The sequence below is a fragment of the Oppia nitens genome, unplaced genomic scaffold (assembly GCF_028296485.1).
Source record: "Oppia nitens isolate AA-2021 unplaced genomic scaffold, nextdenovo-longstitch-racon4-pilon3 scaffold3_pilon_pilon_pilon, whole genome shotgun sequence".
Taxonomy (NCBI): Eukaryota; Metazoa; Arthropoda; class Arachnida; order Sarcoptiformes; family Oppiidae; genus Oppia; species Oppia nitens.
Window position 1 is genome coordinate 7,708,859 of NW_026533221.1, and position 19,166 is coordinate 7,728,024.

The window sequence follows — 19,166 nt, forward strand, 5'->3', positions numbered from 1 at the left end:
CTGTTGCTTAATATAAGATATGAGTGACGCAAACAATAGTAAAGCATATATTAGAGCATTAATAGTATGTTATATAATAACACATACATTGGTTGCGATGATTGAGTAATACATTATTGATTGCAATGTATTGATTGAACACAAATATCGTCATAACATATGTTTGTTTGACTCATTGCATGCCATTTGTGACCACCGATGACTTAATTATGTTTATTGTGACCAAATGGTACACATGATGACCAATTGTGACCACCAATTGTGACCATCAAACACATCCATCGATACCATTAACAATATGACTACCAGAAGGTATGCACCAATTGATAATCGCTTTCAAGTTTGGTGTCAATTGCCTTATAATTGATATAACCATTAGGTAGTGATATAACCAATTGTTAATCATTGAATTTATTATATTTATCATATGAGTTATGATTATAATAATAATAATAATAGTATGGGAAGGGATGTAAGGGATAATAGTGTCTATAAGATCGTGGGATGAGTTGGTAGTGATGGCAGAGTAGGTGTCATATCAAGGCTATACTTAATGGTATATATGATATATAAATGCAATTTAAGCTAACATTAGATTATTTGTAATAAAAAAAGCATTGTTATTGTCATAACAAAAGTATAACCATTTTGTATGATTAAAGTCACGGCCGTTGGTTTCACCCGAACATCTCGGGAGTGGACGCCGAGAGGATGTTAATGGAGAGGGGTTTTGAGGGCAGTTTCCTGGCCCGACCGTCCAAATCAAATCCGGGTGATTTCACACTATCTGTCCGACGCAATGGTCAGGTGACGCACATTAAAATACAAAATACCGGCGATTATTATGATCTCTACGGCGGCGAAAAGTTTGCCACTTTAGCTGAATTGGTTCAGTACTATATGGAAAATATGGGACAACTCAAGGAAAAGAATGGCGAAGTGATTGAACTCAAGTTTCCGCTCAACTCATCTGATCCCACCTCTGAACGCTGGTTTCACGGACCACTTTCTGGTAAAGAAGCCGAACGATTGGTACTCGACAAAGGCAAGAATGGGAGCTTCTTGGTTAGGGAAAGTCAAAGCAAACCTGGAGATTATGTACTTACAGTTAGGACGGATGATAAAGTAACACACGTTATGATTAGAAGTCAAGATAATAAGTTTGATGTGGGAGGGGGTGACAAGTTTGACAGCTTAAGTGAATTAGTTGAACACTACAAGAAAAACCCAATGGTTGAAACCACTGGAACTGTTGTCCACTTAAAGAATCCGTTTAACGCCACTCGCATTACTGCATCCACTATTGAAAACAGGGTTAAAGTATTGATTAAAGAAAATGTACAAAACAGTGGAAAAGCAGGATTTTGGGAGGAGTTTGAGGTCTGATAATTGATTTACTTAATAATTAACAACTGTTCTCATATATGCTTTCAATTTTTGGCAAATAGTATTTACAACAACAAGAGTGCAAACATTTATATTCCCGTAAAGAGGGACAAAAACCCGAAAATCGGTCCAAAAATAGATATAAAAATATACTTCCCTGTAAGTTATGACTACCGGTAATTTAAATTTACTGTTTTTATTAATAAATATTATTTTTTTAAATAGTTGATTATACACGAGTGATACTCGGAGATGTTGACAGTACACCCGGTGCTGAGTATATTAATGCTAATATAATAACGGTATATAAAAATCATTACCTGTAATTATTTTTTCTTATTTAATGTTAATTATTTAATTTACAGATTGACGATGAAAATAACAGTCCAGACAATAACAGAAAAACATATATTGCAACTCAGGGTCCGCTTACTAATACAATCAGTGACTTTTGGTGGATGGTTTGGCAAGAAAATTGTGCAGTTGTTGTTATGACCACTAAAGAGATTGAAAGAGGAAAAAACAAATGTGTCCGCTATTGGCCAGATAGGGGACAAACCAAAGAATATGGAAAAATCACTGTTAAAATTATGAGTGAAAAGCCAACCATTGATTACACTTTAAGAGAGTTCTCAGTTTGGAAAGAATCGGAAAAGAATAGCCGAACGRTATATCATTACCATTTCACCGCTTGGCCCGATCACGGAGTTCCATCAGATCCGGGATGTGTTCTTAACTTTCTTCACGATGTTAATCGAAAACAAGAATCTATTGAAGACGCCGGTCCTGTCATTGTCCACTGCAGGTAAGTTAAGACATAAATGAATGACATTATTATCATAATTTACATTTAAATTTAGTGCTGGTATTGGAAGAACGGGTACATTCATAGTGATTGACCAGATTATAGAACAAATTAAAAGGCATGGACTCGACTGTGAGATTGACATTCAACGTACAATACAAATGGTTCGCTCGCAAAGGTCAGGTATGGTTCAAACTGAAGCACAATATAAGTTCGTTTATCTGGCGGTCCAACACTACATCGAGACATTGCAACAGAGGATTCTCGCAGAACAGGTAGCCTTTGACTGCACAACTAATTTAACAATAATTAAATACTTTTGAATATCATACAGAAAAGTCTTCAGGCGGGCCGGGAATACACTAATATTAAGTACACGAGTGAAGCTGCAGGTGGTTGTGATACAAGTAAATTGACGTCCACCGCATCCCGTCCCTCATCGGTTGTTAACAATATTTTTGTTAATAGCATGACATCAAATCACACCATTCAGACCAATCACTGAATGAGTATCAAATAAATTAAGTGATAAAACAATGAAACAACTGCTAAATTGAAATTAATTGTCAATACTATTAATTACTCGAATTTTATCGGTTAAACATTTTTAGGCATATTTTCAAATTATATCTAAAAACCAAAGTAATAAAAGTATAGTTTTTAAACAATTGAATTGAAACTAATTATTCAATGATTAGATAATATATTAAAATAATTGATTACCGCTAATATTGAAACAATTTTCGTCAAATTGTTTTCATTATATATTTTGCATAATATACTCATATACAGTATATACATATAAATTTAGTACTACCTTGGTCATGATAATTGTCATATTTGAATAAATTGAATATAAAATAAGGTATGTATTGTACAATAAAACAAATTGGACATTGGTGCATTACTGGTAAAATGTACATTGGGTAAATTGTTTAATATACTGTATTATATTGTATATACATTTACAGTATTACTATAATATTAATACAATTTGTATTATCAATTGACTGATATAACTGTACGTAACGTCATATGTGAACGATAGTAGTGTCGGTCAGTGAGTGTGTATTGTAATAAAAATGGCGTTTATTATGCATTGAATGAGTTTATGAGCACTTAATTGTGTTTAAAAATTATTATTTAATTACATTAATTGATTGTCATCTGTGTGTCGATCACTACAATTAGTTCCCATTCGGACATAACAATTGACGGACACTTTACTCGTATGTATCGATACATTGATTTCCAATGATTTGATTATTAAATACATATAGTTATTGATGAAAGCAATGATTCAATTGAAGCACTCATTGAGTGTTTGAGTTAACGCCTAAACCATTCAAAACATTTGTCTACTTTTCCGTCACAAACAACTATCACTTATCTGATCCATCATTGGATACATTTATCAAAACTATTGGTCATCGATGGCAAGCAACACAATTAATAGTGTTTAGCGATAATTGTGAGCCTAAACACCGCTAACCATCGATGACTTAACTGTTTATATTGTTTTGTCTTTTATGTATTAATTGTTTTATGTTTTATATGATATTATTTGATGAATATATTGAAATAATTTAAATGTAATATAAAGCTATCAATGCATACAATCAATGGTTTACAATCAGACTTTGAATTTATAAATTACAGTAAATGTAAATCAATACTGATTTGATGTAAATAAGTAATGACTAATTAGACAATTGTTTTACTCATATATTTGTTATCAATTTATATAATTATTTGTCTATTTGTTTGCCTTAACCAGTGCTCCGATAATACAGTTGTATGTGTTTTGTATCACATGTTTGTCTTTACTATTGAATGGATTTGTAAAACATTTATTGATTTAATTAGTTTTATAGCGTTATGTGTTAGTGTTATGACTTAAGTAGTTAATGGTATGACTGGAAGTGTAATGCAATAATCAATTGATTATTGTTTTGATTGTTTAATATTTAGTAACATTTGTCTTACACTTATATATATCGCTGAATATGTTGAATACCTTACAATACATTTACTATTTGAGACAGTAGTTATGGTACGGTATATCAGTTTATGATATATATCATATAGTAGCTTATGGGGGCTTGTATTGAGAAGGCGTGCGTAAAAGTGGTACTCATATACCATACCAGTGCTCAGCGCTCAGTCACATCACAGCCACAGCCCTTCTATCGATTGTCAGTGCATTCCATAGCTTATAGAGAGGAACAGGCATTTAAAGGGGAAATGACATTCAATGCAATGCTTTAATAACGGATAAATGTGTCCAAACATTGCTAATCATAGATGTAATGGACCCGTGCTACTCATGCCTACCTCCCAATGCCCACTGTACCCACCATCACAATACATGTGCTGATGTAGATGATAATTTGCAATTGATACGTGAAGTCTATTTATAGACAAATTGATGTTAATGTGTGCTGAACTCAGTGACACTTTGAAAGCATCAATAAGTGTGTGAAGTGTGAGGACAAGTGGTTTTGCAATCTATTTATAGTTTAACCCAATTTAGCGATCTATATATCATAACATAACATATATGTGACAAAACACTTTGCTTTTATCAATTATAATCATAACAATTACCTTAAGCTCTTATGTCAAACAACTGTTGGTTAATATTTTATGAAATGTTTATTTTGTGGACAGGGTTTGGGCGCACCGTTTGACAGGAAACTGGAAATCGCATCGAACTGACCGTCGCTTCAATCAGAAGACATGAACGAATTGGATAGTCTTAGACAGGAAGCAGAGACACTCAAGAATACCATCAGAGTATGTCATCACTTATTTGTTACAATTTATTATTTAGTTTAACTATTTTTATGTACAAATAACATGATATTGTTTTTAACTTACGTTAGAAATTAATTGCAAATTAAAAATCATTACATATTACATGCATTGCAATTGTCATAAATAATACTAATGAATGTAATGAGTATTACCGTAACAATAATAATAATTTCTTAAATCAAATTCTTAACCATTTGTTATTAATTATATTTAACATTAGGGTTAAGCTATAATTAAAAATAAAAATGATATCATTAATGAAATGATTAATGTTATGCTAATGTGTTGTTAGAAAATAGATTTGAATGGTTTACTTATAATAGTAAAATTTGAATGAATGGGAACTCAAATGATGTTAATTTTGCAATACTTTCGTTCTTCTGATAATCAATTGAATGAACTGATTATTTCTGATGAGTTCTCATAATATTTATTATTTAAGGATTAGTTTAAAAAGTTAAATATATGTTAGGATTTGAGGTATAATTTAATGGAAATATTTGTTTATTTGCTATTTTGAATTGCTATAACATTTGTCATGTCTATATAATATATAGTATAGTATACTATAGTATATATAGATAGCCGATTTCAATTTGCAACAAATAAGTTGTAATTTTTAATATTCAATTTGAGAGCATATATACATACATTTTAAAAGTATTAATGAAAAGTGTTTGTTAATATATATTAGAGAGCTATTTGATTAGTGATGCTTTTGAGTGTTTGACTACTCTATCAAAGCACTGGTAGTCCCAATCCCTGCTATCATAACTATGGCAACAACTGCAGGGCAATGCCTTGACGTCAATCCTAAGTCAGTTAAAATGCTTTGACGTCAACTTCGATCCACTATTTGTTAGTTTAAATAAATTATATAATGATGTTATCCACTCTTTTACCATATATTTTATATATTATCTTAAAATTTAAATATTTTACATAAAATATTTATTTAAAATTAGAGTAAAAATATTTAGTTGAAATTCTTAGTTTATCTAATGATTGTTTAACCGAAAGGATGCGCGGAAGGCAGCGTGCGATACGACTCTGGTTCAGGCGACGGCCAACATGGAGCCCGTGGGGAGGATCCAAATGCGCACCAGACGGACACTTCGCGGCCATTTGGCCAAAATATATGCCATGCACTGGGGATCAGACTCCAGGTATTGATGACAATGTTGTTAATCTTACATTTATTATATATTTTTTGTTTATAATTGTTAAGTAGATACCTGGTATCGGCCTCACAGGATGGCAAGTTGATTGTATGGGACGCCTACACTACCAACAAAGTTCACGCCATTCCTCTGCGCTCCAGTTGGGTCATGACATGTGCTTATGCGCCATCCGGTTCTTACGTGGCTTGTGGTGGTCTCGATAACATCTGTTCCATTTATAGTCTTAAGACCAGAGAGGGGAATGTTCGCGTTAGTAGAGAACTTCCCGGACATACAGGATATCTGTCCTGTTGTCGATTTTTAGATGACAACCAAATCGTCACCAGTTCTGGAGATATGACTTGGTATGGTATAAATGTCAATTAATATGTATTTATTTGTAAATTATATTATTTTTATTAAACTAAGTGCTCTTTGGGACATTGAAACTGGACAACAGTGCACATCATTTACAGGCCATACGGGCGATGTTATGTCGCTTTCATTATCACCTGATATGCGAACATTTGTTTCCGGAGCCTGTGATGCTTCCGCAAAAGTATGTCTTAAATTACGGTTTGATAACATCATAATCACTGTTTGTAATATTTATTTATAGTTATGGGACATAAGGGACGGAACATGTAAGCAAACATTTCCTGGACACGAGTCAGACATCAATGCGGTTACGGTTAGTATAAGACATTTAAAGCTAATTTAAATATGTAATTAAAAAATTGTGTTTTATATAGTTTTTCCCGAACGGATACGCATTTGCTACGGGTTCTGATGACGCCACGTGTCGATTGTTTGATATACGTGCAGACCAAGAGTTAGCCATGTATTCACACGATAACATCATTTGCGGTATTACTTCCGTTGCATTTTCAAAGAGTGGTCGACTATTGCTCGCTGGTTATGATGACTTCAATTGCAATGTCTGGGACTCTATGAAAGCTGAACGCGCAGGTAATTAATCTTTGTTATTGATTTATTAATATTACTTATATAATGAAATTATGACCAAAAGGTGTTCTCGCTGGCCATGACAACCGAGTCAGCTGTCTTGGCGTTACTGAAGATGGTATGGCAGTGGCCACCGGTTCGTGGGATAGTTTCCTCAAGATCTGGAATTAACTATAAGATAATCATAAGATTGTTAATGATTTAAATATTACACACAATTTATTGATCAAAACATTGAAGTGAAATGTCTACAGTGTGTTTATAAACAAAATATTGTGAATGACTGATAAACCATAGCATATAATAACTGGCGTTATATTCATCGAAATCTATATATATATTCATTTATATATAGACTTAAGTTATCATTTCTTAACTGTTTTATGAAAAAACTTTAACAAAAGGACTTGACTTCACTTTTTGATGTAAGCCTTTAATACAGTTCATCCTTTTGGATGTACACTAAAAATCCATTTTAAACGCAATTCTTATATATTATTATTATTATTATTATTATTGATATCACTGATTATTATTACCGAAAAATTGGCTAAAACTTCGGCTCATTTCATAATCAATATCATTATTACAATTATTATTATGTAATGATTTTTAACATATGGCAAAACCAACGCTAAATCATTTGAATATATGGTAAATCAGTTTTAGTTGTGTTCGCCTCTCATATAACAGACTGTAAAACAAATTGAATATATATATTAAGTTATCACTTCATCAGCACCTCATTCAACAAAATTATGCTTTGAATATGAATTATGATATATTTGAATATACAGTATATATATATGATATACATGTATGTATTGAATATATTATTTAATATATGGATAACAACAAGTGATTCACCACTAAAACCATTATAGGAAAACTTGCAACTCTACTGCCATTATTATTACAATTATATTAAAAACATTTATATGACAAATGGATGAACAGTATGTGTGCATTCATTATAAACAATGAATGGTTACTTAATATGGAGATGAGTGGCGCATACGAACCAAACCCAACTACACGACCGAAGACCACAGTCATCATCATTAGCCACATTTGAATCAATTGTATTGAATTTTATAGTGATTGCACACAATACTCGTTAATATGACTGAAAAAGTTATTGAATTATATGATATGGATGTGTGGCATAAGATTCCTTAATTATATACAATAGGGTCGCAATTTGTTTGTTTTATACTATATATCAACTAAATTGCTATCAAATAATAATTAGATTTTTATTTCAAAGCATTTATTGTGCCATCAATTCAATGTTTTATAGTTAATTGTCTAAATAATTTAAAGTATTAATTTGTATTATAAGCCTAAAGTAAATCAAGAAATTGTTAAAATGTTTTTATATCACAACTGATGACCATTTGTTTTCTAGTCAATCAGTTTTTCAGTTGTATAATCCCTTACTCTTGACAACTCCCGTATCAAACTAATCATCTCTTTGTTTTCTATGCTTTTTTGTATTAACAAATGGTTTATATAATAATAATAATAATAAGTAAAAACATTTGAACGATAAAAATCGCATCAATTGATTGGTTTTATATATTGAGGAATATATACATATTATCGGTGATGTGTCTTATTATGCACACAATTTAATTAAAATTAATAACAAACAATGAGTCGATTGTTACAAACAATATATTTAAATAATAAACAAAACAAAATGACAATTTTTATTAAATATATTTTAAAAGAAAAACAATTGTAATATAAATGTATGAATATATTGGCACAAAACAAAAGCAGAGACCAATTGAAGAGATGAACAGTCGGGAACTTGTAGTGCATTACTTGTGCGTCAATTAAAATGATTGTATTATTTGTTTATATGCCGTAACATTTGATGTTAACTTAAAATTGCTCTCAAAAATACAAAACAAAATTTGATGTATTGTATACATAAAAACATGATTTAATTACTTTTATCTTTCTATTTAAAAGCAAACAATTTTATCGCCAATTTATCCAACAATTTGAGCCCCTGTTGGGTGAATTGGCTATGAAATTGATACCTAAATTATAAAACTCCATTAGGCGGGTTAGGACTGTTAGCATTGCTACTAATGGTCATGTAGTTAACAAATTGAATGTTTTTTATTGTATTAGTTACTACTGAATGGCGACACAAAGTTGAAAGCAATCCTAAACTCTCTGAGCCTGAGGTCAGCCCCGCCTCAGGCTTTGACAGTAAAACATTTACACATTTTGTAATATATTTATTATAAAGATTGCGCTCAACTTTTTGCTCAACAATTTAGTAGTGACTTAACAACTAATTAATAAGTCATTTCAAAAAATTTAAATTGCATTAAATTTGCATCTCTTCCGCTCTTAATTTATTTTTTAGATATTTGTTTCAATTATAATTTCTTTATTATTATAATTATTTAACTTTTGTTAACCTTTTAAAAATTTTCTGTCATTGAATAATAAAATGAAAAGCAAATGATAAATATGAAATTTTATTTGTTTTAATTATTATATATATATATTAATTAATAATACGTTAAAATATTTAATAATTATAGTAACTACGTGACAGTTAAGTCATAAAATATATTATTTAGTTATTTTATATAAATTATATAATATAATTAACTGATTATCATATGTGAACTTTGATAATTTGAAAGTATTAGTGCATTAATTTAATATAGTATTTGCATTAATCATTAAAGCATTTCAACTTTTTTTTTATAAAAAAGTGCTATCAAAGTGTCTACTCTTTAGTCAAAATAAACACAAAAAGTATTTATATAATAATTATTATATGATATTTAGATGATATTTATTATATGTATATATATATTGAAAGCTAAACAAACCCAAACCCAATGAGAAACTTGATGTCATAAATAGTTGAATATACTGATCGTACAAATCGTTGATTACTTATCCATATGAAAGCGCACGCATTTAATCCATTGAAACATTTTATTAATAGCTTTATTTGATAGGTGTGTCCAAACAAATGGATGATTACTCTAAATTTGGTTTAAACTTACTTTAAATGTTATTCATTGATATAATATCCAATACTTTTATTAATTGTCACTTATATTTTATACATTTGATTACAATTTACTTTACATTTGATAACTAATCAAGGTGTTTTTGTTGTCAAGTTTGCGTAACGTTGTATGTGTATGAATTAATGTAAACAATCTAGCACAATCAATTATTGGAAATTATTGAATATATTCCGCAAATTTATTATTATATTTAGTGAAAAATGTATTTACTTTATAATTATAATATCATAAAATTGACTTTTTTAGTACTTTTAATATGTTTTTTAAATTATTGTCAAATTAATGCAAATGACATAAAAGAAATTAAAAGTTAGTATTTATTGAATCAATTTTAATATTTTTTTATAATAGATATATTGATATAATAAATATACTTTATATATATATTATTTATTTAAAATGATATATAAATGAAAAGAATATGACCTAATGGTGGTGACTGTGGCCACTCATATCACCGATGGATTCGTCCGATTTAACCGATCAGTCAATACTTATGGTCTCAAATTAGAGGTAAAGTATATCTTATAAAATGTTATAATTTATTAAATAATATTTAACATTGTTTTAATTATTGACAATTAGTATAAACATGTTATATATCTGTTTATGAATATATATAAATAAATTTTATATACCGTATCTAAAAATATAAAATAAATTTTTAGTTTGAATATACCATTTAATAACATTTATATTAATTATTACAATAACATAAATGATTTAATTGTATTTTAAATAAACAATTAATTAGATATTGGGTTTAAACCAGAAATGGTTGGGCGGAAATGTGGCCACCAGTCCTGGCGGCGGACATAAAGTCAATTTGTTGAAGAGTTTTGTCAATAACTTTAAAAATGATAAAAATTTGATTATTCTGTTTGTCGACAGGTTATTGATTTTTAAATAATAAATATCTAAACTATTATTTTAATAATTTAATTAATAATTTATATTAGTTATGATGTGATAATAACATCAAATTCAGATGAAATACTCCGTCGATTTGTTTCAATGGACGCTAAAATTGTTTTCTCATCCGAGGGTTTCTGTTGGCCCGACAAGTCTTTGGCAGTAAATTATTAATTTTAAATTTATTGAATCCAATGCTTATATTAATTACATAATTAAATGTTAATTTATTTATTCAATAGTCTAAATATCCCGAGTCTGAAGAGGGAGGAAAACCATATTTAAATTCTGGAGGTATTATTATATCAATAATAAACTATTCAATTGTTATCATAAAATATTTACTAAATTAAGGATTTATTGGTTTTGCGCCACAAATCTATCAAATGGTATTAACCGCGGAGATTAATAACTTAGATGACGACCAATTGTTTTACACAAAAATATATATCAATCAAACTTTAAGAGTAAATTAAATTTTAATTTACTTGTAATGATATAATTAACAATTATAATTGACATTTATTAGAAAAAGTATGGCATTAAGTTAGACCAGAAGGCAAATCTTTTCCAGAATCTTAACGGTGCCATCGGTGACGTTGAGATCAAATTTTCTGACGATGACTCTTATGTTATCAATAATGTATATCAAACTAATCCATTGATAATCCACGGCAACGGAGCGTCTAAAGTATATTCAAATGATGTTATTAACACTATATTTATTAAACAACCGTTTATTTTATAATTTATAGATATCTTTGAACTCATTGGGCAACTATTTGGTCAAATCATGGCACCCGAAGTATGGTTGTCTCATTTGTAATGATAATATTACAAGTTTTGAAAACATTTCCAATACTGATTTGCCACTTGTATTGATTGGTATATACATAACACATGAAACGCCATTTTTGGACCAATTTTTTGAGTATATCGTGAATCAGAATTATCCACAAAAGCGAATCCATTTATATCTGTATAACAGCGCTGACTATCACTCTAAAGAAGTGCAAAATTTTATTGATCAGTACAGAGATGTTTATAGAGGAGTCACTGTTTTTACTGCCGAAGATCATTGGCTACAACAAGAATGGAGAGCAAGAAATTCTGCTCTGTATTTGATTTTTATTATAATTTCGGTATTATTTTGATTTATTTGTATTTTAATTATACAGCGATGAATGTATGAAAATCAACTGCGATTACTATTTCTCAATTGATTCAAATGCGAGACTCACTAACAAAGACACTCTTAAGCAACTAATTCAACAAAATAAGTAATAAATGGTTTTATTATTAGTTATTATTTTTTAATTATTGTTTATTTAAAAAATAATAATAGAGGAGTGATTGCACCACTACTTTCACGAAATAGCCAGTTGTGGTCCAACTTTTGGGGAGCCCTATCATCTGAGGGTTTTTATTCTCGTTCATTTGATTACATACTGATTGTTAAAAATGATCGCAGGTTTGTTATTATTTATTACTTATAAGTTAATATTGTTTATATAAAAATTTATATGAATATTTGTATAAATTTAAATGCTACATAAAAAGCTATAATATAAATTTTATTAACATAAATTAAAAAAATATTTGTTCATTAAATTATAATGGTTCTATATACAGATAAACTATATCATAGAATCTACAAACATATATACCGTATATATTCAATATATATATTTATAAAAAAAATTGTATTGAATCTAAAATATTTAAGTATTTATAAATACTGTATTAAACTAAAGTATGATATACAATTTAATTTATAATAGTATATGTATATACAAGTTTAATTTAAATTAAAGTATAAATATTATAATATACTTTACTTAAATAAGTTAATTTTGTGATATGTATCGATTAAATAGAGTAATTAGTCAAAATTAAAGAGACAATAATAGTATTATTGTTTGATTGTATAAATTATATATATATATATATGAATTATATAATATTTTTATAATAGAGTTTGATTTGATATTTTTAAAAAATCGTTTTGTTAATACATATGATGACTATTGTTATTTTTATATGAATTGATAACTGTTTCTATACATTAATTATTGTAATTAATATGTGATAACTACTGAAGTATTTCAAAATTAAATGATGATTAGAAATCTGCTTTGAAGTTACGTCTGTCCACTGAATACTTGTTGTTTGCCTATAATTTAAAATTATAATTTAAGTTAATTAATCATTTTTATTAACATATAAAATCAAATCAAATTTATATTTGTACATTTTAGCTATTTATTATACAGTATTATACTGTATAAACACTACATTAATTGTAATTCTTCAATTATATACTGTATATAACATTTCTTTCTTATTATGACAAATACTTTGAAATTATTAAACAAAAATATTAATATATTTAATATGATTTCATAAAGTAGTTTAGTTTATATACAATTTCATTAGTTAAATAACTTGTATTTGTTGTTAATCTTACAAATAAATTAATTAAATTATTTATTTATATAAAAGACTCAGTGCTTCTCTCTTTTTCTGTAATTCTGTCACTAATACAGTCAATAACAGCATAACTATTATATCTCATCTAATTTAATGTATTGTTAGTCTCTTGAGATTTATATAATTTATAAAGAAATAGTGAAATAGTCTCAAGTTTTTCTTTAGTATACACATTGATATTCTGATACTATTAGCGTAATTGCAAAATGACATAATTGAGTATAACTTTTTTTATTTAAAAATTTTGCATAACTTAGTTTTCAAATCTAATGATAATCAATGTTATAAATATAAGTTAAATACAAATCAGAAATGGATATTTTTAATAAATTTATACACTGTATTACTTCAAGTTTCTAAATTTGTTATCTGACACTCAATATTAAAAGTGATAATTTACAGTAATTACAGTATACTTAGTTAATTTTTATATTTGTGATAATTACTTATAATAATTTCTCTATTGCTAATTTGTTAGTAAATTGCATTATAAAAGATTGTTTTATTGTAAAAACATGATTTTTTTAAATATCAATTTTTAAATGTAATAAATGTTAAAAGTGGGTAAATAGTGATATAAACAGTGATACCATGCATTCATAAGACCCACTGTCCATTTGTCGGGCCGGGTCGATCTCAAGCTTACTCTTTATGCGATCCAAACCATATTTCCACTCCGATATCTATTTTAATATTCATTGCATTAACATAAACATTACATTTAAATACATTTATCAATATTTTTATCTTATGGATTATCATAAAAATAAATAGCAAATATACAATATATACTTAATTTATATATATTTTTAAAATTTAAATCTAAGTTTTTAAAATCATTTTAGTAGTCAAAGCGATATAAATTTTATATTACTTTAATTTAATTATAATGTAATGATCATTAGGATTATGTTTATATAACTTTACTTTAAATCTCAAATATTAAAGTGTCAAAATATAGAAGTTTTATACATGAAATAAATGTAATTTACTTTATTTAACATAAACTTTAGCATTAAATTAATTGAATTTTGCTGAGTGAGAGAGAGAATACTATTGAATCTATAAAATAAAATTTGTGAAATTTACCTGAAGATATTGATGCAAATGAGGATCCAATTCAATGCTATCTTTAAACCATGTAATCCTGCAATAAATCATTTGAAATGTGAATTTTATTTTATTATACGAGTATTGACTTACATAGGCATTGGATCACCAGTAGCTACACATATAAATACTATCTAAACATACAGTATAATACAGTATAGATTAGCGATAGATATATTTTAAAAGTAATTTTTTTAATAATACTTACTTTATGTCCTAAATAAAACTCGTAATCAAAATGCGAGGCCTGTATTATTTGAGCGCCCTTTACAACAAAATACAGATACAATGATTAGATATTTAAAGAATATTCTGTATAAACTATTCTCAAGTTACTCATTGGTAAATCAATTTAATTTTATAGTATTTGAAGCATAGTTAAGGCAAAACTATCTCAAACACAATCATTTTATTTCTTATATAATAAAAACATTGAATTTCAAACTCAATATTGTTATTTATTCATTGCTATTTTCAATTTATTCATTGCTATAATTTATCATTTTATATATATATATATGATTCAAAATTTTTTATAGGGAATATTATATATTGTGACAAAATATTAATAATTTATGACAAACATAAGCAGTTTTATTAAATGCTAAAAATGAATTGAAATATTTTGTTGAATTTTATAATAATTCACACATATATTTACTTTCAGCTATTTTTATTATAAACATAAACATAAATGAAGTGATAAATAATAAAATTTTGTGACATTTTGTTTTATATATTTTTCTGTACATATAAAACTATATATTAACGTTTTAATTACAAGCAATTTTATACATATAAAAAACTATATATAACAAAAAAAATATAATTAAAAGTAATCTTAATCGTAATTTTATGTAAATTTTACACTAACCATTAAAAATATTAATTAATTTACTTATGAGAAAATTTTAAAAATTTAGCTATTTTTAATTATATTTGAATGTTATAATAATATTCTATAATAAGTAAAAATATAAGTAAAATATATCAATTTTATTTTCATTGTCCGATCTCTTCCATATTTAACATACCATTCAATCAACAAAAATAGGAAATAATGACATTATTTTTCATTGTTTTTCAATTGTCTCTTCTATAGATATATCAAATATATTATAAATATTTTTATTCAATCCCTATTGAGGACAGGGATCTTTTTTTGAATAACATTCAAAGTTGAATGTCTAATAAGACAAATCTAATTTTACTTTATAATATAATAATTTTAAAATTCTCGTCAATAATAGAGTTTGTGAATAATTATTCTATAAAAATGTTAATATATGCTAATATTAAAATTTTTATTACAATAGTTTGATTTATTATAAGGAATCTAAAATAAAATTAGTTATTGCAATATAATGCATAAATTAGATATACCAGAATATTTTATAATTTAACTAATCGTTATGAATATACTAATTATTATTGCTATATATTTTAATTTGATCTATACTTGTTATTGTTGATCTCTTATAATATACTTGTTATAACAAATTATTATTTATAATCTTTAAAATTAAGAATTGATAATTTAATTTATAATTCTATATCTGTTAAATAAATACATAGACTCATCTAAAAATAATATTACATTATCATAAATTGTATAATTTATTCATTACAAATTAAAAATATATTTAAATTAGTATATATCTTAAAGCATCACAATCTGTGAAAGTTTGACCCAGAATATGAAAATGTTTGAAAATGCAATTAAATCTATTGATATAATGATTTAAAAAAGTTATAATAACTTACGTTAGGATTATCGTAATATTCTCGTCGTTTAGGATTTGTATAAAATATAAAACGAGACGATCCGTGCTTTCGAGTCTTACCTCTTCGTCGACTTCCTCGTCCTTTACCCCTTTGACACTCAATTAATGAGTTTAAAAGTATAATAAATATGATTACAATATAGATATATCTTGAGAAATGCATTTCAGGTTTGGTTATTGTTGACTACGACACCACTCATAGCCAATGATTACATTTGTTGATCACTAAATGTGTTAAATATGTAATCAACAAACCGAGAGCTCCGTTGTATTGTTTTCACGCTTTTAACAGTTATCTGTAAATCTGTGCGCAAGTTCTTCACAGATGATCATTGATTTTCTACCACTTTTGTGCGCAATTGTCATCACTTTTTTGATGCTTTTGATCATTGTTTGACACTTTAATCTAATTTAATACAACTTTATAATATTACTACTATACTGTATATAAACCGTATACTATTATTACTATTACCATAAGTTATTTAATATTAAAAATTATTTTAACGTTTTTATATCATAAAAATTTTCATTTGAGATTATTCGACAAATGTATTAATATTATTATACCTATTATTGTCTGAAACTTTGAATTTAAATTTTATTTTATCAAATCCAGAGGTGTTTGGAACGTTGCCTTCATTTCCGAGTGTTATCTCATAAAATCAAGTCTTTTCAAAGGACTCGACAGCAATGAAGTTGAGCCACAATTTCCGCTCACATATTATAGCACTCAATATCCCGACACCGATCCTGACATGACTTTCTGTTCAATACTAAGAGATAAAGGAGTCTTTATGTTTGTCACAAACTCACAAGATTTTGGTCATCTAGTGGTCAGCTCTACGTTTGACACAAAACGATTAAATCCTGATTTATATGAGATGTATTCAAATCAAAAAGATTGGGAAAAACGATACATTCATGAAGATTATAGAAATATATTAAACGCTGAAACACAAGTGGAACAGCCCTGTCCTGATGTCTACTGGTTCCCAGTAGTGACACATGCCTTTTGTAAACATCTAATTGGTTTGTTATAAGGATTTCTTATAATTATGTTTATATATTGCAATAATAAATAAATTATTTTTTTATTTAGAAATAATGGAAAATTTTGGCCAATGGTCTGATGGAACTAATAAAGTAAATATGAAATGTTCATTAAAATGATTATTAAAATATAAATGAATGATTAGGACACGAGACTAGCGGGCGGTTATGAGAATGTGCCCACAAGAGACATACATATGAATCAGATTGGATGGGAACAGCATTGGCTGTATTTCTTAAGAGAATATATTAGACCCGTTCAGGAAAAACTCTTTATTGGTTACTCTCATGATGTAAGACAACTAACTTAGACTACATTTATTAAAAGTAATAAAAATAATTGTTTGTGTCGTTTAGCCTCCCAAAGCAATAATGAATTTTGTGGTCCGCTATCATCCTAATGAACAACCATTACTTCGTCCACATCACGACTCATCCACTTATACCGTAAACATTGCTCTCAACTCTCCTGGCATTGATTACGAGGTTTATTAAAAATGATGATTAATTTTATTAGTGAAGATTTTAAATGATTTACTATAAAAATATGTTTGACTTAAAGGGTGGGGGCTGTCGTTTTGTGCGATATAATTGTAGTGTAACTGAGCCACGAATGGGATGGAGTTTTTTACATCCCGGAAGACTCACTCATTATCACGAAGGACTTCGTGTGACTAAAGGCATCCGTTATATTCTCGTCTCATTTGTCGACCCATAAGTTGACTATATTTTACTGCATATCTATAAGCAATAAAGTATATCCATTGATAAGACGGCAGCTTTGATGCCATTTTCATATTTATATCAAAAATTTTAATTTCATTTTTTAAAATTTTAATTTCATTTTTTAAAATTTTAATTTGTGCCAAATATTACTATATTTATAAAATTATGTTTTACTATTCTATTACACTAATGAAATACTAGTCTTAATATAGCTTATCTGAATTGTCATAATTCAATAAATTAATAGTAAAATAATGCAAATTTTTATATTAAAGACAAGGTTTTAAGTAGTAGTTTCATAGTTTAGCTTTACTTGATATGATAAATAAAGTTTATCAAAACAAAATCAATTAAGCAAACTTATCAAATTTATTTTATATACTAAATGTATTTATTTTACAATTTTAAAGTTTTATCTTGCTATTTTGTAAAAGCATTATATAAAATAAAATATAAATAAATAATTTTTTCGTCTAATATTTTTTCTAATAAATTATTTCTAATACAATACTGTAAGTTACTAAACAATTTAACAACAATATAAGATTAATTCAAATCGATTATAGAAATTTTACAAATTAACAATAATATTTACCCTTCAGTTACAAACATTTAAAAAATATACTATTTATTTATTTAATAAATTTCTCACATTTTATTAACTAAAAAGTAGAACTGATCAACAGTTTTGCTAAATTTTGAAAAATATATAAAACCTACAATAATTGTATCAATTATTATTTGAAAAAATGATTGATAATTACATAGTTTGTGATTACAAAGTATTAGTTAAGTTTATTATCAGTTAAAAATTTGTATAAATAAATTAGTATAACTCCTCTTCCTGTTATTGTATATCAATGATTTTCATTTACTTTACATAACA

The 19,166-nt window shown here is 27.1% G+C and overlaps 4 protein-coding genes across 7 annotated transcripts; 3 read left to right on the forward strand and 1 right to left on the reverse strand.

The window, feature by feature from the left end:
* The first annotated feature begins 109 nt into the window (after positions 1-109).
* On the forward strand, positions 110-2,800 carry LOC128957547 (tyrosine-protein phosphatase corkscrew-like). 2 transcript variants are annotated; one of them, XM_054303331.1, is made up of 7 exons: positions 110-312; positions 663-1,380; positions 1,449-1,545; positions 1,612-1,688; positions 1,752-2,191; positions 2,247-2,466; positions 2,526-2,800. In XM_054303331.1, the coding sequence occupies exons 1-7, from the start codon at positions 299-301 to the stop codon at positions 2,694-2,696; spliced, it is 1,737 nt and encodes a 578-aa protein (XP_054159306.1). In that variant the 5' UTR covers positions 110-298; the 3' UTR covers positions 2,697-2,800. The 2 variants fall into 2 exon arrangements, with proteins under 2 accessions (XP_054159306.1, XP_054159307.1); XM_054303332.1 differs by lacking the exon at positions 110-312 and adding an exon at positions 343-556.
* Positions 2,801-3,215: 415 nt separating this feature from the next.
* On the forward strand, positions 3,216-9,504 carry LOC128957550 (guanine nucleotide-binding protein G(I)/G(S)/G(T) subunit beta-1). 3 transcript variants are annotated; one of them, XM_054303335.1, is made up of 8 exons: positions 3,216-3,420; positions 4,862-4,987; positions 6,029-6,174; positions 6,237-6,533; positions 6,598-6,727; positions 6,788-6,859; positions 6,921-7,137; positions 7,199-9,504. In XM_054303335.1, the coding sequence occupies exons 2-8, from the start codon at positions 4,931-4,933 to the stop codon at positions 7,303-7,305; spliced, it is 1,026 nt and encodes a 341-aa protein (XP_054159310.1). In that variant the 5' UTR covers positions 3,216-3,420; positions 4,862-4,930; the 3' UTR covers positions 7,306-9,504. The 3 variants fall into 3 exon arrangements, with proteins under 3 accessions (XP_054159310.1, XP_054159313.1, XP_054159311.1); XM_054303338.1 differs by having other exon boundaries at positions 6,240-6,533; XM_054303336.1 differs by lacking the exon at positions 3,216-3,420 and adding an exon at positions 4,219-4,676.
* A 521-nt stretch (positions 9,505-10,025) lies between these two features.
* LOC128957546 (procollagen-lysine,2-oxoglutarate 5-dioxygenase-like) lies at positions 10,026-18,471 on the forward strand. The gene is made up of 15 exons (XM_054303330.1): positions 10,026-10,514; positions 10,624-10,718; positions 10,960-11,096; positions 11,165-11,279; positions 11,360-11,411; positions 11,472-11,584; positions 11,647-11,808; positions 11,873-12,234; positions 12,296-12,397; positions 12,463-12,588; positions 17,121-17,533; positions 17,604-17,647; positions 17,701-17,847; positions 17,912-18,040; positions 18,117-18,471. The coding sequence occupies exons 1-15, from the start codon at positions 10,406-10,408 to the stop codon at positions 18,270-18,272; spliced, it is 2,262 nt and encodes a 753-aa protein (XP_054159305.1). The 5' UTR covers positions 10,026-10,405; the 3' UTR covers positions 18,273-18,471.
* Positions 13,210-16,760, reverse strand: LOC128957552 (immunoglobulin domain-containing protein oig-4-like). Its single transcript, XM_054303341.1, has 6 exons — positions 16,482-16,760; positions 14,926-14,982; positions 14,811-14,851; positions 14,697-14,754; positions 14,198-14,290; positions 13,210-13,290 (listed from the first exon to the last, which is right to left on the reverse strand). Exons 1-6 carry the CDS (start codon positions 16,662-16,664, stop codon positions 13,240-13,242), a joined length of 483 nt encoding a protein of 160 aa, XP_054159316.1. The 5' UTR covers positions 16,665-16,760; the 3' UTR covers positions 13,210-13,239.
* Positions 18,472-19,166: the final 695 nt, after the last annotated feature.

Coding starts and splice junctions, on each gene's coding strand:
- LOC128957550 (XM_054303335.1), top strand. CDS start 4,931: ATGAACGAATTGGATAGTCTTAGACAGGAAGCAGAGACACTCAAGAAT. Junction 6,175..6,236: donor CACTGGGGATCAGACTCCAG/GTATTGATGACA, acceptor ATAATTGTTAAG/TAGATACCTGGTATCGGCCT. Junction 6,728..6,787: donor CCTGTGATGCTTCCGCAAAA/GTATGTCTTAAA, acceptor ATTTATTTATAG/TTATGGGACATAAGGGACGG.
- LOC128957546 (XM_054303330.1), top strand. CDS start 10,406: ATGTATTTACTTTATAATTATAATATCATAAAATTGACTTTTTTAGTA. Junction 11,585..11,646: donor ATATCAATCAAACTTTAAGA/GTAAATTAAATT, acceptor GACATTTATTAG/AAAAAGTATGGCATTAAGTT. Junction 11,809..11,872: donor ACGGCAACGGAGCGTCTAAA/GTATATTCAAAT, acceptor TATAATTTATAG/ATATCTTTGAACTCATTGGG.
- LOC128957552 (XM_054303341.1), bottom strand. CDS start 16,664: ATGCATTTCTCAAGATATATCTATATTGTAATCATATTTATTATACTT. Junction 14,983..16,481: donor AATATTACGATAATCCTAAC/GTAAGTTATTAT, acceptor TTTGTTGTAAAG/GGCGCTCAAATAATACAGGC. Junction 13,291..14,197: donor GTGGGTCTTATGAATGCATG/GTATCACTGTTT, acceptor TTTAAATTATAG/GCAAACAACAAGTATTCAGT.